This window comes from Aquarana catesbeiana, linkage group LG04, assembly GCF_042186555.1.
Source record: "Aquarana catesbeiana isolate 2022-GZ linkage group LG04, ASM4218655v1, whole genome shotgun sequence".
Taxonomy (NCBI): domain Eukaryota; kingdom Metazoa; phylum Chordata; class Amphibia; order Anura; family Ranidae; genus Aquarana; species Aquarana catesbeiana.
Genome location: NC_133327.1, coordinates 183,909,311 through 183,932,222, shown reverse-complemented (window position 1 = coordinate 183,932,222; position 22,912 = coordinate 183,909,311). Strand labels below are relative to the sequence as shown.

The 22,912-nt window shown below is 42.3% G+C and overlaps 1 protein-coding gene across 3 annotated transcripts in view; it reads right to left on the bottom strand.

Annotated features, from left to right (window-relative positions):
• Nucleotides 1–22,912, bottom strand: part of RHBDD1 (rhomboid domain containing 1) — a 160,641-nt gene that overhangs the window by 53,991 nt on the left and 83,738 nt on the right. For all 3 annotated transcript variants that reach the window (XM_073625975.1, XM_073625977.1, XM_073625976.1), the window contains one exon: nt 4,522–4,607. In XM_073625975.1, coding sequence (XP_073482076.1) covers nt 4,522–4,607 — 86 coding nt within the window. The remainder of the gene's footprint in view (nt 1–4,521; nt 4,608–22,912) is intronic.

Genomic DNA, 22,912 nt, shown 5'->3' with positions numbered 1-22,912 from the left:
TGCCCTCTCTCCCCGCTTCTATTTGCCATAGCCATGGAATCCCTGGCTATTGCGATTAGAAATCACCCTGACATTAAAAGGGGTGTTGTGTGGCAAACGCGAGCACAAATGCGCCCTTTTTGCAGACGATCTGTTGCTCTTCGTGACTTCCCCCCTAATCTCTACTCCTAATATCTTCTCTTTGCTTGATAAGTTTGGTGAGGTATCTGGTCTGTGAGTTAACGTATCCAAATCTTCCTCCCTGAACATTACGGTCCCTCCCAATGTTTTATGTAGCCTACAAAACCACTTCCCGTTTTCCTGGAACGAGCTCTCACTTCCCTACCTAAGGGTCAATCTCACAGCAAGTATAGCCTCCCTCTACTCATCCAACTACCTGGCCATCTTTCGCAAATTGATATCGGACCTCTCCCTTTGGGATAATCATAACTTATCCTGGCTAGGCCGTATTAACGCAATCAAAATGACCCTCCTCCCCCACATACTTTACTTATTCAGATCCTTGCCCATCCCTATCCAAAAATCGCAAGTACAACCACTCCAATCCAAAATCATAAAATTCATTTGGGGCCCGAAGGGAAGTCGTTGTGCACAACATATCTTATTCAGGCCTAAATCACAAGGTGGTCTTGCCCTACCTAACATTTGGTGGTATTATCAGGCAGCTCAGTTGGCCCAAATCTCCATTGTATACTCAAAGGGCCTGAAACCTGATTGGGTTTCAATGGAACGTCATGCAGTCCCTTTCCACACGATTGATTTTTTGCTTTGGTCCCCCACTAAATTGAGACCACCCATTCTAGCCCCCACGTTATCACACTCTCTGGCCTTATGTGACCGACTTCATAAAAATCCCTCCCCGATTTCTTCCCTCAAACCCCTGGCACATATTTTTCATAAACCCGACTTTCCGCCAGGAATGAACATTTTAGCGTTTAGTTGGTGGCTGAATAAGGGATTACTTAGAATAGGGAACTACTTCACTTCCACAGGACCGCTCTCTCTGGCATTCTGTACTAGTAAGCTTGAAATGCCCCCTGCTGAACATTTCCGTTTTATGCAAATACAACACTTCCTTCACTCCATTTGGCCAAATAAATCTGAACCCCCCCCACAGTAACTAACTACGAATTATGGTGTGCGGGTGCAATGGATCAGAGAGTGGGGATCTCCATCATATATGCATCGCTTGCCATACGCCTTATCCTGGGAAAAAGACCTTGATTTCTCTTGGGATAGAGATCAATGGTTCTCCTGCTTTCATCGCTCTTTCAAAGGAATCTTAAACGTTTCCCTCATGGAGGGCAGCATTAAGGTGCTCATGAGATGGTACAGGGTACCCTCTCTTCTTGCAAGGATATTTCCTGATGCTTCCCCGCTGTGCTTCCATAGGTGTAATCATATAGGGACGCTGTACCACGTATGGTGGTCCTGCCCACGAATAAGGAGTTTATGGAACAAAGTATTCTCAGTGATCCGCAAAGTAACCACCGTTCAGATTACTCAAAACCCAGAGATAGCTCTACTGAATCTGAAAGTGGAAAAGGTAGATAAATATACCCAACAACTGATCTTTTTCATCCTACTGGGCACCAAAATCACAATAGCCTCTTGTTGGAAAAAAACGCAGGGTCCCTTTCGCAGCGGTGAAGCATAAAATATCCTGGATTATGGCACAAGAGAAGATAGTTAGCATTATACAAGACAAAGTTCGTATTTTCGAACTAATATGGGAACCCTGGGCTAATTTTTGCCATATTTCCTTATGCCCTGGCGATAGACTACCAGAGCAACAGGTACTCTGAGTGACTCCACTGATAATCCCCATCACTTGTGAATCTCTTCTTACCCTCCTCCCTTCTCCTCCCCCCGGTCTTCCCTCCCCTTCCTTATATTACCTCAGACTCTCTGATTGCTTTCTCTGTAAGCTGTATAACCCTGATACTTATTTATTTGCATTTCTTTGGAGAGATAAAGTATTACCTTAACATTTCCTGGGCCCCCCGAGTTCAGGGGCTTTTTTTGTTGTAACTACCTCTCCTCCAGCTAGAGGATTTGTAGCTAAGTTGGTTAGATCACTTGACCATAAACATTAGGGGGGTAGGGTTCTTCATACTTCTAGAATAGAACAATAATATCGGACTCTCCCAGTTGGGAGGGACTCGGCCGAGGTTGGGGTTCGGGGAGGTGGGGAGGTCCCATGCCCGCAGTGTGTTCCCCTATGGGGCAGGTGGTGGACGCCTCTCCTGCTCCCTGTGCCCTTGCAAATCCAAGAGATGTCCTTCCTATCCCCACAACCGTATCACCCTCCCCAACAAAGTGTTACACCTGCCTACTCCAGTCTTTTGATCTTCCAGAATATACATCTTATCTCACCCTAGCTACTGAGACATGACAATCCTAGCTTAAACTCTTGATATGTTTGAAATTGTAGCACAAAATGTTGTTTTATTTTTCTCTTTTTTACATCCTGCTTTGCGAGGCCTCGCCTCGGATTTATTTCTATCTTATGTTTCCTTATGCCTTAATTCTTTGTACTGCTTGCTACAAATGTTTTGTCTAAATTTTTATTAATAATAAAAATCTATTGAAAGAAAAAAGAAGAGAGTGTATCCTTAATAAATAAGCCTGTTGAAAATATCCCTAGGCATACCCAGACCCTAAATTATTTTATGTCCTTAGTGGCTAAAATCACTATAGCCACAGCATGGAAAAGCTCGGTCATAGATATGGCCTTGTTGAAACGGAAAGTTACGTGGATCATGCTGAATGAAAAGGTAGGGAGTATCTTACGAGATAAGCAAGCAACCTTTGACAAAATTTGGTCTCCATGGCTGGATTATTTGCAGGTCCCAGGAGACTGAAGCCGATAATGACTGGAGGATCCCCGGATGGACTCACTTCTTTCCTCTCTTTCTTTACCATTTCTATTGTTCCCCTGATCCTAACCTAACCGGGGGGGGGGGGGGGGGGGGAGTTATTTAGAGAGATGTGGTCACTGGACTAGAACCCTCTTTATTATTTTTGAGGCCCTACTCACTCACAGTAATTATGTTTCAGTAAGGTCTCAACCTCAGGATCTTCCTCCCCTCATTGATTCTTATTTTGATATACAGGGCAATAATCCTGCCGGCTACCTTTAGGGATATTAATGTCTTTGTAACGTACTATGTTAATAACCCAAAGCTTATTTTGCTCGTCTATTTCTGTTGATGCCCATATGTTCCACCGTGGCCTTATTATAGACTTAACCGGTTTACCAAGATCTTCCCCTGACGATTTCCTACTCTGCTCCTCTCATTTTTTTTGTACCAGTTCTTGTTGATTCAGAGTATGCGAGGATTGCTTGCTGCTCTGCACAGTGTTCATTTACTCTGCATTTTTCAAAATACTAATAAAAACGATTGAAACAGAAAAATCCTTCCTGTTCGCACTTTTTAAAGTTCCGCTTTAAACCCAAATGTGACTGGTTCTCCTAGAGCCTCATGCACACTGGGCATTTTGCTCGGCTCCACTCGGCTCCTGAGTTTAGGTGCAGGTGGAAAGCAGAGGCATACCATCCAGTTCTGCTTCTGCCAGCCTGTAAAACTTTATGTGAGGCTGCAAGCTGCTGCGGCTTGGCAGGGCTGGACAGTGCACAGAGTTCTACTAAAGTCTAGGGCAGTATGTGTCCAGGGATGCATGCGCTGAAAGCAAGCACAAGCAGTCTGTGTTCAGAGTATTTCTACCTGGGCTCATACTGCCCTAAACATTAGTAATGCACCGCTTAGCCCTGTCCAGCCACAGCAGCCTACAGCCTCTTGTACCATTTTACAGGCTGCTGATAGTGCACGTGTGCTTTCCCTCTGCACTCAAATGCCGCCATCTCATGCACCAAGTTTAAATGCCCAGTCTGCATGAAGCCTAAAGAATCCATACAAACTCATGATTGCAAGTGAAAATAGTGGCACAAGGAATACTTTATATATTAAAGATGAAGTTTAGCATTGCATTATATAGAAAGGGGAATTAAGGACAACAAAATGCTTTCATCTTCTTCAGCACCAGATTTACTGCAGTACGCTGCACAGTGATCACAGTTGTATTGAATTCTCTTTACATGTACCACTTGTTTAATACTGCAGACAGAGAATGACAAAGCATATGTCTCTCATCACCTTCCGAATGAAGGAAATCTTCAGTGCCGCTTACTTTGCCTGCAGACACAGTGATTTATCTCCACTTAAAATCATTATGCTCTCTAAGCCCTGTTCAGTTTTATTGTCCTTTTTATTATTACGGTATCATGCCAATCACTGAGTATACCATAAAAATATGCTATATATTCACTATTTGAGAAGTAAAACATTAATATTACTTAGAGAGGGCTTGTAATGAATGACAAATACATCATTAAATTCTCCTAAGTATGTTGTTAAACCCACAGGTATGGCTTTTAATAGAGCAGATTATTGCTTTTCAATTGTGGATCTTGCAGGAAGAGTAGAGCATCTCTGTACTACTAGCATATGGGGTTATTACCTGCACCATTCAGAATCCACTGCAGGGGTCCAAGTGTGTATAACAAGCCAACCAATATACCAGAGAGATGGCCAACAAAGGATGAGCTAGAAAACAAAAAAATATGCATTACTGTGTGTAGACAAGCTTAGCTATACGTAAGAAATATACACTGCATTTGGATCAGCCTAGGATACCAAAAACAATTGCCTCTTGTGCCCAAAACAGCAAGCCAGGTTCTCTCTCTCGTTTTCCAACATGCAGAGGTAAATGAAATGGCAGAATTTACATAGCTGAACATGGTACAACACAGGTAGCGCTACAAATACTTTATAAATTTGGTCTGCAATGACATGCTGAAATACTGAACATTGTTTTCACAAGTAGGGGACATTTATCCTGAAAATTAACAGAATTAGATGCATTCTTAGCTACCTTTCACTTAGCCACATCTATGTGGCCATTTGCCAGTGTATTTGGGTAGCAAACTGAGACTATGGGGTTGATTCACTAAAGGCAAATAGGCTGTGCACTTTGCAAAGTGCAATTTGCACTCTGCAAGTGCAGTTGCTCCAGAGCTTAGTAAATGACCAGAAGCTCTGCTGACTTCCATCATCCAATCATTTGCAAGCAAAAATGCTTTTTTTCATTTTCCTTGCAGGCGATTGGGTATTCTTTGCAAAGTGAAGCTTTACCTCATTTTCCAAGCTCTGGAGCAACTGTATTTGCAGAATGCAACTGCACTTTGCAAAGTGCACAGTCTCTTTGCCTTTAGTAAATCAACCCTTATGTGCAAACTAAAGCCAGCCAGTCATACATGGATTGAAATTCAGCTGGTTCAGCAGGGACTGGCCGAATTTTAATCTATGTATGGGCAGGCGGTTTATACAGAAGAAGTCAGTATTTTTCCACTCGATCAGTGTATTCGGATAGCGAGGAAGTCTCCCTGCTGTTGGAATACAATGATTCAGCGGGGAGGATTCCCCCATCTACCTTGAATGTGTGGATGGGAAGAAAGAAGAAAGAAGGAAGAAGGAAGAAGGAAGATTAAAAACATTAATATTAAACAAGTAACAAAAAAATATAATTCCTGAATAATAAACAAAAAAAAATTTAAATATTTCTCTTCTCTTATATATCACACAAAGAACAAAGTCAAATTTTTTTATATATATATATATATATATATATATATATATATATATATATATATATATATATATATATTCCATAGAATCCCACATCTTCCTCCTGAAAAGGGTTGTATATCACCAGGTAGCAATAGACAGGGTAGGTGGAAGAGGGTGAAGAGTGGGAATGTATGTCAAGAGTAATTTGATAGTGAATATGAGGGATGACATAACTGGACCATGGAGGAGGTGGAATCCCTGTGGCTAGAGCTTCAAGGGGAAAAAAAAAAACAAAAATGGGAAATTAATAGTGGGTGTATTCAATAAATAAGTGATTTCGCTCAAACACATAAATGTTACAAACTCAGACATATAAGTGATAAGTGTTAGATGGAACTAATATCACCTAGTGTAGGTCACTGTATGCACAGTGTGTTTTTTATTTTAATAAAACGTTTTTTTTAATACTACACCATTGGAAGCCCCCTTGTTTTTCCTCCTATCTCCTTGGCTCGAGGTCCAGGATCCTGAACCACATCCAGCAATGAGTTGTCACGGACATCCATCCATTTGAAACCAGCGAACACCACCTGACAACTTTGGGAACGGCTATCTCCACCAGCAGCCGGCACTGTTTACAGGGCTTTTATTCAAGCCCCTTAAGGTAAGGGCAATGAGAGCATGAACACTGGGGGATTGAGCACGGATAGTATCTTTATTCATATATGAAAATACCTTCAAGATTATGAGTACTGCAGATGCCTTTATGTATAGAAGATTTATCCTAGCCATTGAACTTTGGTGTTTTCATCAGCAACACCACCTTGTGTGGATATTTTTAATTTATTTTTTATTTATTATTCACAATATCACTGTTGGACATTTTTTCAGTTGATTTTATTTATTCAGTAATTTGACCTACACTAGGTGATATTAGATTTTAGATTTTGCAGCAGCACTCTTACTATTTTTTAGCACACGACAATTTATGTACCATTGTGTAGCAGCGCAGAGGTCCCTTCACGAATAGTGGGTGTATGTTACAGGCCCCCCCAACCTGAAGGATGAAGAGGAGACCAATCTCCTCTCGCAATTAGAAATGGTGGCAAGGCAGGAAAACGTTACTATCATGGGGGACTTATTACACGGATATTGTCTGGACGAACGGAACTGCTCAGTTATCTAAGTCCCCTTTCACATGGGCGTCATCTGTTCAGTCACATTTTTGCTAAGGAAAAATTGATTCAGTTTACATCAATTTACACCAGTTAGCCTCCATCTTCCATTTGCAGACTTGTTCCATTTAAAAAAATGGGAAGAACAAAAAAAAAAAAAAAAAAAAACTATACCTTTTAGTACTTCTATTGACATATTTCCTCAAATGCTTGTTTCTGTCTAGCAGCTTGTTAGATGTGGTCACAAATCACAGGACTACAGAATAGTTTGTACTTTACCAATGCGTAAAACTGCTTTTAAACTTGACCTTAACAAGCAGCTATTTACAAAGTGTGAACAATAAGCCATTCAACAGTCTAAAAAAGCATAAAATGTAAACTGTTCCTGGTACCTTCAAAAGTTAAATTAAACTCTGTTTCACATCCAGGTTACATGTTTAAATTTAACTTGGGATGGGAATTCCTCATTTGAGTAATGCTTATCTTGTGGTGCCCATATCAATTGACAGAGCCTAGTTAGATTCCAGAGCAATCCTGGTGACTACAACATCTTACGAGGATTACATAATGTTAAAATGTTTTGGGAGTGAATCTTTTCAAATGCAAACATTCATGTATGGTATTTTGGATAAAAAAAAAAGTAAGTCTAAAAATAACTCCCAAATAGGATCACAAATCATGTACCATTAAAAACTGTTCATAAAAAACACTCCAACATTACAAAATAGAATGTAAAATCATGAAATCCTTTACACTGTAGGTTTAAATTCTAAGAACATTAAACGTTGACCTTAAAGTCCCTTAATAGCCTTGCAATTTTTAGTGGTGCAGAGATAACCTTATTGATAGTGCAATATTTACAATGGTGTTCATTGAACTATAAAAGGTATCTGAGACAGCCCCACCCCCAACAATAGCTTTGTATAAGTGCTGTGATTTCAGAGTTGGGATTTTACAGCTCTGGACTCTCTTGTGTAAATTTAAATGCTGAAGATTCATGAACAGCTGCCCTTTGGAGGCTTATAGAAGGAGTTTAAAATGAAGCTACATTGCTATATGTATACCAGCTTTGTGTTACAAATAATTGTGAAAAATTATTCCTAGAGCACTATAGGTTACCTTGAGAGACAGCACACGAGAAGCTGCATGCGTTTAGGCTTATTTTGTCTGATTTTTTTGAAAAACATTGACAGTACTGTGCCAAGGAACGTGTGCTGTAAAGTAGAGATCCTTTCATAAATAAATAGTAATTTATTAATCGAAAACCTTCAAAAGAGATTAAAAAAACAATTACATTGATTGGGGAGGCATGGCTGGATCCTGAGCATGAAAAACAGCGGAGATGACGTATCACAATCAATGGTGCTTGATTGTAATACGTCATCTCCGCTGTTTTTGAAGTGCAGCTGGAACACACCACAGCGTTTCCATGCAAATGGATTTCTAAGCTGCAAGATTTTGCTGTTTTTATCTTGTTTTTAGCTGTTTTTTTGGAATAAAACTGACATACTTCACTATGGAAGCCCTTTCTTTTTAAATTTTTTCCCACTAACCATTGGACAACTCCCTTCAAATCGTTTTGTTCCAGGGAACATGCTCAAACGATCTGGATTCATTTTGGTGTGTGTGTCCTGGAGGTCGGTTAAATGCTGGGATCAACATTGAGATTGTGCACAACTCCTGCTGAATATACCCATATGAGCTTGATGACTACCTGTAATGGGGTCATGGAAGTCTGGTGAGTAGGATGTGTGACAGGTGATGGAAGATATTTCAGTCATTCAGGATTTGAAGATTGTGTACAATATCTGAAGAAGTTGATACATTGTCTGAAGACTTTGATACATTGTTTGATTATTCACTATTTGCACTACTGAACTTATTTTGTGTTTGGACTTTTTATACACATATTATATTATCATGTTGGTGCTCAGTTGAAACCACATTATGCGCAAAGCTTGGGTGATTAAACCAATTTTTGTTGATGGCACGCCAATTCAAATATTTCCTGATTTATCCTGGATCACCCTTCAGAAGCGCAGACTTCTTCAAACACTCCTACACTCCTTACGGAATCACACCATCATTTACCGCTGGGGCTTTCCCTTCAGCCTGATAGCAATGCACAACAAGAAGACGGCAACCCTTTGGGTCCCTGAGGACATTCGCTTCTTCTGTGAGACTCTGAACATCCCCATTCCAGACCTTCCAGGTTGGGATATCGTCCCCCCTCCTCCCCCATCAACTGGATGGCAAAAGGTTCCTGTGAAGCAGGGGGGAGACCTCCAGATTCCCCCAACAAGAATCCCAAGCAGCAGCCAGCCTGAGGACCTTCCATGGCTGATAATGCCCTTTTTTACTTCCTTTTACGGTCTAAAGCCTTGACCACGGGAGAACATTTAAAACATTTTTTTTTTTACATCTAACTAAAGTTGAACTTTTTATTCCTTTTGGTTGACCAGTTTTTCTCCCCAGGTTGTAGTTCCTCTCCAGCAGGGGTGGGTCATTGTCCCTCCTGGGCTGGCTGTTTTTTGGTGGGTCTGCCGCTGCCCGGGTCGTGCGGTCCGGGTGATCATCCCCCTGATTGCTCGGCCTGGGTACGGGTATCCCTGCGACTAGGACTTTTGTCATGTAAGTTACTAACCACACACACATGGTGTTCTTTATTCGACTAGTATTGTCCCCTAGCCTTTTAGCCATGTTTTTTATCTTCTCCTTAAGCAGGTCCTAGAGTTTAGACAGCAGTTGACACTCGGTGTCTGACATTAACCCCCCCTTAGTTTGTTTTGTTATTTAAAGTTCCTTACTTGATGCTATTTAGCCCCTGTCGCCCTTGTTGAATGATGGTGGTAATACGGAACTATTGGTCCACTGTTAGACCCCAATTATTCGTTCTGAAAACTGATTTATTTTCTTTTGTTTCTCTCCTTTTTTTGGCTCTATAGCTCCTCACTCCTGGGCTCACGCTTCAATCCATATGCGATGGTTACCACCTCTGGCATTGAGACTTGCCTTTCGGGCCTCCTGGGTTAGATGAGTATAATACACTCCTACATAGGTCTCCACAATATTCCTTGCTCACTACCCGGCCTTATCATGATACAGGTTTTTCTCACATAATGTTAATGGCCTTAACTCAAATTTTCGGTTGGCTCTGAGAAGCTTCAGAGACTTGGGGGCGGATGTAATATTTATGCAAGAAATACACTTTGATAAAAGAGGCACCTTGGCGTTCACTTCTAGATCCTTCCCTATGGGGTTCCTAGCCTCCAGTACTAAAAAGAAAGCAGGGGTAGCTATTTTGATTAAAAAGGGCTCCCAATTCACACCCCACTCTGATCCTCAGTGTCAGTTTCTGATCCTTAGTGACAAATGGCAACAATCTGACGTAACTTTTTGTAACATTTATGCCCTGAACGCGAATCAGATGTACTTTGTAGCTAAGGTATACAACCGCCTATTTAGAACTACTCACTCCTTAGTAGTGTGAGGGGACTTCCACAACATCGGACAGGACGTCTTTCAAAAAAAAAGCGCCGCTCCACGCCTTTCCAGATAATCTCAACAGTTTCGTCAGGTCACTCGCAAGTTCGCTCTGTTTGATGCCTGGCGAGTAGTTCACCGACAGAGAGTCAATATTCCCATTACTCCCATCCTTTCCGCACGCACGGGCAGTTAAACTATTTTTTCATAAACGCCTTCTTCCTATGTCATGGTTGGACCATGCCCTGATACTTTTGAAGCTCAACATAGACGCCTCTGGGGTCAAACGCTGCCACTGGCGGCTTAATGACCTTCTTCTGAAAGACGTTGCAACTAGGACAGAATTAGAAACTACTTTGAAACTATACTTTATAGACACTAGTACCCCGAAGATCTCCACAGGAACTCTCTGGGAGGCACACAAGACGGTAATAGGTGGGCACTGTATAGCTGTCTCAACTGCCTGGAAGAAGAAAACCAGGCAAGTGAGACAGCAGAACGCACAGAGACTTCGAGACTTAGAATCTAGACTGACATCTTCATCCTCCATCCGTCTCCTAAGAGAAATTATTCGCCTATGGGCGGGTCCTCAAGAGCACAGACATAGGTAAAAGTTGAAAAAGCCCTTCAAAAATTGTGCCAGCTTTACTATGACAAGGGCAACAAAACCCACACCCATCTGTCACGTAAACTCCGTGAGCAAACCTATGCTTCGGCCTCTCAGGCCCTACGGGACCCTACTGGGACTCTTCACTCCCACCCTGACCGTATTGCCTTATTATTCCGCAACTACTTATCAAATCTATATAATAACCCCACCATACCGCACCTACCACCTCCAGAAAATTTCACGGATCATGTGTGAGCTTACCTGATGAGCAGTGGAGTGTCCACCCTGCCAGAGGAGGCTCTACAGTCTCTCAACTCTCCGATAACCAAAGAGGAGATTTCCAAAACTCTGAGACTCCTGCCAAATAGCAAGAACCCAGGTCCAGATGGTCTTCCTTATGAATACTATAAGTCTTTCTTGCCCATCCTACTCCCACATATGACTCGGCCTAGACGCCGAGGCCTTCGATAGGCTCAGGTGGCCTTTTATGTTTTCAACTCTTGAATATCTGGGCTTCCGGGGGCCGTTCCTCAGGGTGATCAGACACTTATATGCTACTCTGTCCACATCTATCAAAACACCTTTTGCGGCATCCCCTGCCTTTCTGATCTCGAATGGGACTAGGTAGGGATGCCCGCTCTCTCCATTGCTTTTTGCCCTGTGTATCGAACCCCTGGGAGCCCAGATCAGACAGGATGCCAAAATGAGTGGAATTATGGTTAGGGTACGAGAGTTTAAAGTATCATTATTTGCAGATGATATACTCTAACGCGACCACGAGTGACCCTTCCTAATCTCCACAAGCTCTTGAAGGATTTTGGGTCCCTATCGGGATATAAAGTAAACTCTACTAAATCAGAAGCCCTGACAATCAATATTGTCCCTTGGAACCCTTGGAAGTCCGTCATCTTACCAAAAATGTTCCCTACACTTGGAAAGCCTATGCCATTAAGTATTTAAGAGTGCAACTTACTTCCCGATACAAATCTTTATGCGATCAATTGCAACCAACCGTGTAGAAAAAATTTCCAATAGTGTTCACCACCCAAGAAAGTGATAGTCCCCAAACCACCTTCAAATAATAAATCCAAAACCTGAGCTACAATGATAATCTCCAGGTCATATATCCCCACTCTGATGGGATTGTAGATTCCCGTGGTTCAGGAGGTATGTTGTCTCAGCTGTTAATTTCTAGTTCACTCACATTTAGCGGGGCTAAAAACCGCTTATAAAACGATCAGAAATGCTCGCAGGCTTCCTCCTCATTACACACCCGGCGTAGTGAAACTCCAAGGATGACGTCACTGGCTCCTCCCGACGTGTTGCGTCACAGGTCTAGTGACTTTCTCAAGGGAAATAAAAAACCCAAAATATTGTATTGCTTCATGACCCTCCCAGTGCCCATCCAATCAGTATATCTTAGAAAACTCCAGACAGATATTTTAAATTTCACGTGGAATTATAAACACTGCATAGCCCACTCAATACTTTATGCCTCTTGAAACGGGGGGGTTGGCTTTTCCAAACCTCCTTCATTACCATTATGCTAACCAACTAAGAGCTGCATCCTGGATCATCCTTCTGTCCTATAACCACTGGACACAAATAGACAAATTGTGCCTAGCCCCCAGCCACCCGAATAATTGGTTATGGAATACTAATGCCAAGGTTCCTTCCACTTCCCTATTACATACCATAAATTTGCTATGTACTATAACGAGACAACTAAATCGTGTTACTCCACTTCAATCTGAGGCCTCCTTAGTCACGGCCTTTCTCTACAACCCTAAGCTCCCTGATAGCCTAACTTACCAGATGATATCACTATGGTTGCAGAAGAACCTCTTTCACTATGGACACCTAGTGAACCCAGTGACCAGGGTATTACTACGACTTTGACGAACTTTGAACTAAGCACGACCTCCCTCGTACTGCCTTCTTTGGTTACCTTCAAATTAGCCATTACGCCCTTACTTTCACCCCTAGCCTTCAGTTCTCTATGCCTTCCCCATTTGAAGGATTAGTCTCATCAGGTCCCTCACAGAAAGGACTGAACTCGGACATATATAAACTCCTGAATTCCGCTGACAAAGCTTCATCAGGGAAACATAGCGACATGCGTAAATGGGAGGAACACCTTGGGGAGGAACTGTCCCCTGAACAATGGAGATCTATATGGTCCTGTGCAGCGCAAGAGTTCTATATGTACACTTTATAAAGAGAACACTTATAAGGTGCACTTCTTTTGGTACATGACACCATCTCGCCTACATGCTATATACCCATCAGCTTTGGAATGCTGCTGGAGATGTTTTCAAGACTGGGGCACGTTATTTCATATCTATTGGAATTGCCCATAGCTTCAGTCTTATTGGCGCTCGGTCCGGGGGCTTCTCCATCGACTGTTTGAAGTGGACATTCCCTTCTCCCCTAGGCTTTTTCTGTTGGGTCTCCTCCCTCCAAAACACCCTGGGCTAGCCAAAAAATTGATTGGCCATTCATATACTAACAGCGGCTGGGTGTTTAGTGGCGCTTCATTGGAAAAAGTGACACCAACACTATCAGATCTTTATACTAGAATTAAAGATGTGGAGCCTATGGAGTCCATGTCTGCCCGTTTGGATAATCGGGTGGCTCGACATATGGCGATATGGGCATGCTGGTATCTACGCATAGATCCCTCTTGATCGCACGAGTTCCCCTCCTACCTTGTGATGCAAACTTGTCTAGAGCCCAAGAGCGACGAGTCAAGCTGGTTGGCGTTTTTTTTCCCTGGATATGCAGATTACGCAATTAAACGTTACTTAATATGCTGATTTTTATTTTTATTTGACCAAGGTTCTCCTACTGTAATTATTTCAGCATTATGTTCTCATCTTCTGCAGAGGTGTACCACAGCCTCTTTTGTTAATAGGCTATGGCTCATATTTTATATTTACTGGTTGCCTCTGTGCTACCCAGAGAAATTTATTGTTTTCTATTATTTTTGTTTCTTATTTTTACTTTTATCTGTGTCCTATATTTTTGTATTGAAATGATCGAAACTTGATAAAAATTGTCAATAAAAACAAAACAAAAAAACAATTACCGTATATACTTGAGTATAAGTCGAGTTTTTCAGCACATTTTTTTGTGCTGATAGTGCCCCCCTTGGCTTATACTCCAGTCAAGCACTTTTCTGCAGCAGAGAATGACATTTTCCGAACCGAATTTGGGGCCCCGTATCTCGGGGTCACTTAGCTCTACAACATATCCAAAGCTGGGGTTCCTAGCACCAAGTGGCCCTGAGATACGAGGCCCCAAAATCGGTTCAGAAAATGTCATTCTCTGCTGCAGAAACGTGCTTGACATTTTCCGAACCAACTTTGGGGCCCCGTATCTTGGATATGTTGTAGTGCTTGTTCCACTGGGTTTGCACAACAAATTTGGGGTTACTAGCACCAAGTGGCCCTGAGATATGGGGCCTCAAAGTTGGTCAACTGTGTCCATCTGGAGCAATGTCATTTAGGGGCCCTTTGGGTCCAGAGACCCCAAATTTTGGCTGCAGCTAGGGGGCATCTAGGAACCCTTAACTACCGAATTTGAAGTTCGAGGGGCCTATGGCTGCAAATGGGCACAGTGAGGCATGCAAATAGGCACAGTGAGGCTGCAAATGGACATTGTTGACCCTCTTTTCCACTTACAGTAGCTGCGCATTTCTCACCCTAGGCTTATACTCGAGTCAATAAGTTTTCCCAGTTTTTTGTGATAAAATTAGGTGCCTCGGCTTATATTCGGGTCGGCTTACACTCGAGTATATACGGTACGTTAAATCAAACAGAACCAGCTGTGTTGAAGTAAAAAAAATGTGTGAGAAAAAAAAAACAACCAACCACATGCTCTACTTAGTTGAGATTGCTGATGACAGTTCAAAAAAAATCATACACAGTGACAAGACTCACACAAGGTGGTCTTACTGCATCAAAAAGTACTCTGATAGGCAGAAGATATGGATGTTTCCAGATGTGCTGCCAAAGATCTTCTGCAGAAACACAAAGAAAGAGGCAACATGGAAGACTGAAAATGCAGATTGGCCACTTGGTGCCACATAAGACAAATCATGCTGACTTCCCTTTGTGTTTGGCAGAAACCCAGTGGCATCATCAGCTAAGATTTGGCAAAAACCAGTGGGCCTCTGGTACACCCACCTACAGTTTGGAGAAATCAGGGCAGAAGTAGTCTTCATAGAAGACTTGTGGCTAAAAAAAACATTAAAACAAGGCCAAGCATAAAAACACAAGCACTGATGTCTACAAAAATGGCAGCGAGTGCTCTGGGTTGATAAATCCAAATTTGACATATTTGGCTGTAAGGCAGTTTTCTGAGAGCCTGGATGTGGTGCTTTGAGGAGTATCCACAGGATACAGTGGCGGTCCCTTAAAAGTTTGAAGTTGCATATGGAGTTGAGGATGTGGTCCACATTATTGGGCTCCTCAATGTTGAAAAGTACAGGCAGATACTTATCCATTATGCAAAGCCATCGGAGAGGCTTCTGATCAGTCCTAAATTCACTCTGCAGTGGGACAGTGATCTCAAACATACAGCCAAAATCAAAGAACTTCAGCAAAAAGACGAACAAAGCAGTTCTGGAAGACATGGCATGGCCCCACAAAGCCCTGATTTTAACATCATTGAGTCTGCCTGCAACTACATAAAGGCCCTGTTCACACTGCGTGTAGCATGAACTTGTGTTCCCACTTACGACTTTGTATGGGCAATTCTAACGCAACTCCACATGTCGTGCATAGGGCAGCCCATTCAAGTGAATGGGCTGCCCTATACATGTTTGTTATGGCAAAGAAGCTCAGGGACCAAATTCTGGCCCTGAGCCAGTTGTGTTTTTACATGTACATTAGTTGTGCGAAAATCGTGGCAAAATTGCATGGGTGCTTGAAATAAAGGCTCAGGATGAATGGCACCCAAACGCAGGTCTTGCCACAATTTAGAATTATGGGCAGAATGGCACAGATTCTGCCCGCACTAATTGCCCATGTTCACACACGAGGCTGAAGGGACATAAACAACTGAGAAAGCCTATCCACAAAAAAACTGTGGTTATATCTTCTAGATGTCTGAAACAAACTACCAGCTGAGTTCCTTAAAAACGGTGTGCGAATGTACCTAGGAGAGTTAAAAGGCCAGGATTTGAAAAAAATAAAAAAACAAAAAACATACATACTGACCTAGGTGGATGAAGCATCAATCTGATGCTGCATCTGTCTTCCGCCTGCTTTACACCAAGAAATGAGCGATCAAAGACTGCTGATCACTCAGTTCTAGGGTCCGCTCTGAGCACAAAGCAATGACTGTCAGTCACCACTCTGTGCTCTGCCTCTCCAGCGCTCACTGGAGCGCCAGACTGTGGAGGGGGTGGGAGCAGTTGGCTCAGGCTCTGAGCGGTGAGCTGAGAGGCCAATCCAGCTGCCAGTCAGGCACCTGGGTAGATCCCGACATTATTGTCGGCTCCCTGCAGAGTCTAGACCGGCTCAGTGACATCAACAGACAGTGAACTTTAGCCCGCTGTCAGCTGAATCTGGCTCACAAAACTAAGTGCACTCCTGTGACCCACATTCGAAGTATAGCCAAAAGGAGCTTTGGCCATATTTCTCCTTTAATGAGGTTTTAAATGCAATGGGTGGACATGCAAAATACTGAATAGATTATGTGTTTTCTTTCCCCTGTTCATGCACTTAGTAGTTGTTGTTTATCAAATAAACTACAAATTACATTATATTTAAACCACCCTTACGCTACAGCATTTTTTCACCACTCTTTCAATGGGTTCCCCAGAGCCACGGCTGCTTGAAAACGGCATTACATACCCTTATACTCCAGATGTTAATTTATTTAATAGAGGGCTAAACACCTAGTACATAGGCCTATCAACTATGTCTAATTACAAATTCACCCTCTGTTATCCAGTTGCAGGAGCCATTTGTTTTCAATCATTAATCAGCCTTTGAAAAGTTTAATAATATGCTGTTTCTCATGGGAAATTCAGTATATGCCATGTAATTTGTTTTGCTATTAATTAAAATAAATGTGCTCCAGGTTTTCACCTTACAGTAATTGAGCACTTAAAGAAACTAGCAATGAACATAGAGACAACAACTTGTACCATAATCAAATTAATTGTGTTGTCACAAAAGCATGAGCACTGTGAATGAAATGTAACACGCTTATAGTACAGTTGGGGGATGACTGCAGAGGGTGCACAGTCTGTAACAGACAGAGCCCGTGAGGTCATGAGGCCCAAAAGCTAAGCGATACTACCTTTTAATTACCAACCTCATGTCCACACTGCTTCCTGTACAGAACAAAAAAATAATTTCTCTTGCTTTCATATCCCTTTACTATGTTATTTTGTACTGTTGAAGCCTCCAGGAGCCTTGTGTTGTGAATGGGGATTACTTGCAGCTCCTCATTTCACAAATTTTAACCTTGATGTGCATCCATTTAGACTATAGCCCTAAATATTGGATTCAAAGGACTATAATCCTTCATTCCAACTTAAAGTTTAAAGTGACTCTCGAGCCCAAACTTTCCTTTTTTTTTTAAATTCCGATAGCATTGGAAAAAATTGCTGCATTTTTATTGCTATCTGTGCCCCTGCTGTGGGGATTCTTCCTATATTATTATTATTATTTTTATTATTATAATACAGGATTTATATAGCCCCAACAGTTTGAGCAGCTCTTTACAATGTAGGGAGACACCACACCAACAGTACAATTCAAAACAAGAGGGTTAGAGGAGCCCTTCTTCTGCGAGTTTACAATCTAAGAGGGAGGGGCTGGTGAAACAAAAAGGTAAGGACTGTGAGGGATGAACTGATGAGGGGAGTAGAAGATTCGTTTGTTAGCTGGAGGCAAGATAGGCCACCCTGAAGAGGATGATTTTTTAGGGATCACCTAAAAGTGGACAGAGTAGGAGACAGCCGGACAGAGTGCGGTAGCGAGTTTCAGAGGATGGGAGAGGCTCTGGAAAAGTCCTGGAGAACAGCATGGGAGGAGGAGACAAGGGAGCTAGAGAGCAAAAGGTCTTGGGAGGAGCGGAGAGCACAGTTTGGGTGATATTTGGAGATAAGATTGGTGATGTAGCTCGGGGCAGAATTGTGAATGGCTTTGTATGCTGTTTGTGTTTTGAACTTTATTCGTTGGCCAATGGGAAGCCAGTGGATGAGTCTGGCAGTGGCATTCATGAAAGACTGAAGAGGGGATAGCTTGCGGAGAGGTAGGACAATGAGGAGGGAGTTACAATAGTAAAGGCAAGAGATAGCAAGGGAGTGAATAAGTTGCTTAGTGGTCTCAACGGTTAGAAAGGGGTGTCTTTTGGAGAGGTTTCTATATAATAAAGTGTATCTAAAGCCAAAACATTTTCTTAGCTTTAGACAGTGAGAGGAAAGGTCAGAACCTGTGTCAGGTTTTCATTTCTGGCCGTGTTCCTGTTGGATAGATGGGCCTTCTCTGTTTGTTTCTGTCACCATTATTAAAGCGACAGGAAGTACTGTGAAATCCACATTTTATTGTTGTCACTAGAAGGTGACAGGAATTCCTTCAGTAGGGAGAACGGTTTGAATGACAATTGTCCAAATGGCTTTGGAAAGAATTTCACTCACTCCTTGTTGTGTCTACAGGTCAGAAAGTGTAAGAAAAGTTCCAAGGGGGACACAAAAATCAGCTAAGCAGGGGGTCTAAAACTGGGTTTTAACTAGAGATCGTGAACAAAGAAATACCCATGCCCAGGAAAAAAAAAAAACTCTAATGATATTATATGCAGCTGCTGTCTAGTGTCAAAAGAGGTAAACCAATACAAAATTTCAGAAAGTGCTTGCTATACTGCAAACTAATGCTATCCATACAATTGCAACACACTAAGAATGACACTGAAGTAATAGTGATAATGCTTAGTGCAAATACAAGCAAAAATTGAAATGCTATATAATTAAAGTGACATAGTGCAAAAACAGTCCTTTGTGCAATCTTGAGTGCTCCGTGCCTCATTCCTAGGGTTCCATCACAGGTGTTAGCGTATTCAGACAGCACTCACCAGATGTTGGTGACTTCCTGGCCTTATAGCAAGGAAAGTCAGCAAAGCTTGTAGGTCATTAGGGGGACCTGTCCCACATTTCCTGGTGTCTGGTTTCCACAAATTCAGTGTTCCTCCCTGCTGTAGTCCAAGGGGTTCTCCCACACGGTTATATGCCAGATGAAAAATAAGTGGAGAGATAGCCTCCCATAGTGTAAAATCCTTAGGTTTATTGTTGTAAACTAACAATATAAAATTTACAAAAAAAAAAAAAAAAAAATCAAATCGCAATGTAAACAGTCACTGTATAATTGCAAACAGCCCTCTAGTAGTGTAGCAGCTAGAGATATACTTTAACCTTAGGAAAGGAAAGTCTTCCAAAAGGGACACCAGTTTTGTTGGGACTTCACACCCTCACTTTGGAGATATTTCCTCTCCCTTCCTGTTGGGTCTCTGGGACAGGAAGTTAAGGTATATATTCCCAATAGGACACAGACAGCCAAAAAAATAAAAAAAATAACGTATTTGAAGGGGGTTTAACCATTCCCCTTTTATTAAAAACTATAGACACGCTTTAAAGCTACAATCCTGTAAAAAGTAGAAATCAAGTCTTGAGATGCATACAAGGAACAGTCTATTTTCTCTGGGTTTCACCTAGACATTGCAACTTTGCAAAAGTGCAGTACGCTTCATTTTGTCAGTGTTTTTTTTTACCAAGTTTGTAATGCAGGATAGGAATTCTCAAACAGAAAATGTGGAACCCATCTCTCCTGGTTATAAACAATGTGCTACTAGCCCAATAATGTATATAACAAAAATCAAGATACTCCCAATGGCTTATAAGCAGCTTACAAGTAATGAAAAATACTTGTTTTATATAAAAATATTGTTTTTATTTTCAATAGGTAAAATTATATCAATAACAAAAGGGAAAGGGGATGGGAAAGAGAATGTGGAAAAAGAGGAACAAGAGCTCTGGTGTGCACAAAAAAAATAAAAAATATTAGATGTCTATGTGATATTTATCAAAATGAAATCCACAAATGGTATATCTGTGGTTATTACTGTTTAGAGTAAATTGTTTAGAGTAAGGGGTTACTCTAAACAATAATATGCACAGATATACCATTTGTGGATTTCTTTTTGATAAATGTCAAATAGACATCTAATATGTTTATTTTTGTGTACACCAGAGCTCTTGTTGTTCCTCCTTTTCCATGTTCCCCTTCCCATCCCCTCTCCCTTTTGTTATTGCTGCTTTTATTTATGCAATTTTACCAGTTGAAAATAAAAACAATATTTTTATATAAAACGAGTATTTTTCATTACTTGTAAGCTGCATATAAGCCATTGGGAGTATTTTGCACCAAAAATCCTAAAAAAAAAAAAAAAAAAAAAAAAAAAAAAGTTTAAACTTACCTGAACCCTTGTTGCTAGGCAGTCTTCCTAATCTGCCTTTTCCTATTCCGCGGCGTGTTCTGCTCCTAGCTGAGCGGCCCAGTTTGCTTCTGGGAACTGTGTGTGTTCCCAGAAAACCACGGGGCCATTCACAGATTGCCGCGCTGCTCGCGCGCGCGCAGTAGGAAACTGGATGTGAAGCCGCAAGGCTCCACTGCCTGTTTCCCTTACTTAGGATGGCGGTGCCGGAACCCGAGAGCCGAGGAACGTGTCGGCCTCGGGCGGCCGACATCGCGGGCACCCAGGACAGGTAAGTCTACTTATTTAAAGTCAGCAGCTACAGTGTTTGTAGCTGCTGATTTAAAAAAAAAAAAAAAAAAAAAAAAAATTTAGCTGGCCGGAATCCTGCTTTAACATACAAGTAAAGTAATTAACCGATTGTCAGAGTATTGCTTTAAAAATCATAAGTGCCTTTTCACATGGGCTTTCTGATCAGGTCCACCTTTCACTTTTTCAGGCGAACCTGATCGGAAGCTCCATGGGCAGGCTGAAGTAAATTAATTTGTGTCAGCTTAACCACTTGCCGACCAGTCGCCGTACTTATACTGTGGCAGATGGGCTCTCCTGCGCAAACTGACATACCTGTACGACGGTCTGTGCATGTGAGAATGCGGATTCGATGTCCGCTGGCCGCCCACGAGGCATAACGGGGATCTGCCATTGTAAACAAGGCTGATCCCTGTTCTGACAGGGGACATCTCAGATCTGCTGTTCCCAGTGATTGGGAACAGCTATCTCTGTCAAGTCTCAGGCAACCCATCCCCCCTACAGTTAGAACACGCTGAGGGAACACATTTAACCCCTTGATCGCCCCCTAGTGTCATTCCCTGCCAGTGTTGTTTATACATTGATCAGTGCATTTTTATAGCACTGATCAATGTAATAATGTCACTGGTCCCCAAAAAGTGTCATTTGGGGTCAGATTTGTCCGCCGCAGTCCCACTACAAATCGCAGATCGCTGCCATTACCAGTAAAAAATAAATAAAAGTCCCTAAATCTATCCCATAGTTTGTAGACGCAATAACTTTTGCGCAAGCCAATCAATATACGCCTATCACAATTTTTCAAAAAACATGTAGAAGAATACATAAATGGCCTAAACTGATGAATACCTTTTTGTTTTTATTATTTTTTGGGGATATGTATTATAGCAGAAAGTAAAAAAAACTTATTTCTTTCAAAATTGTCACTTTTTTTGTTTATAGCGCAAAAAATAAAAAGAGGCGATCAAATACCACCATAAGAAAGCTCTATTTGTGGGGAAAAAAGGACAACAAGTTTGTTTGGGTACAACGTCGCACGACCGCGCAATTATCAGTTAAAGCAACCCAGTGTCTTATCGCAAAAAAATGGCCTGGTCATTAAGGAGGCAAATCCTTCCAGGGCTGAAGTGGTTAAGCCCACCTACAGTAAGGGAAAATAGGATTTGATCCACTGCTGATTTTGTACACTTGCCCACAGTCTATAATTTTAATGGTAGGTTTATTTTAACAAAGGTCGAGAATAACAAACATTTTTTAAAAAAAAAACGCATTTCAAAAAAATGTTTAAATTGATTTGCATTTTAACCACCTGACATCTGGCCGTAGCCGAATGACGGCTACAGCGTGGATGCCAATTCCCAGGAGGCCGTCATATGACGGCCTCCCCTTTCCGCGCTCACGAGCGTGCATCGGGGAAATTCTGTGTTGGCCATGTCCCTTGGACACAGGCAATCACAGATCGCTGTAAATGGCCAATCACAGCGGCCATTAACAGCGCGATCGCCATGGCCAATGAGCGATGCTCTCAAATGTAAACATTTGAGATCATCTCTCATTGCCGGCTCTCTCTCCTCACACAGAGACAGCGTTTGAGGAGAGAGAGAGAAACTGTCAGCGATCTGTGAGTGTTGCAAAAACGTTTTTACAGTGCCTACAGTGCCCATCAGTACAGTGCCCCATCAGTACAGTGCCCACCTGTGCCAATCAGTGCCCACCTGTCTGCCCAGCGGTCCTCAGTGTCCATCTGCACAATCAGTGCCCACCTGTGCCACCTCATCAGTGCCCACCTATGCCACCTCAACAGTGCCCACCTGTGCCAATCAGTGCCCATCTGCGCTGCCTCAGTACACATCTGTGCAATCAGTGCCCATTTGTGCCACCTCATCAGTGCCCATCTGTGCCGCCCCATCTGTGCACATCTGTTCCACCTCATCAGTGCCCACCTGTGCCACCTCATCAGTGCACATCTGTTCCACCTCATCAGTGCCCCTCTGTGCCACCTCATCAGTGCCCCTCTGTGCCACCTCATCAGTGCCCATCTGTGCTCATCAGTGCCCACCTGTGCCACTTCATCAGTGCCCACCAGTGCACATCTGTTCCACCTCATCAGTGCATATCTGTTCCACCTCATCAGTGCACCTCTGTGCCACCTCAGTGCCCATCTGTGCTCATCAGTGCCGCCTCATCAGTGCCCATCAGTGCAGGCTTAGCAACCATGTCCAAAA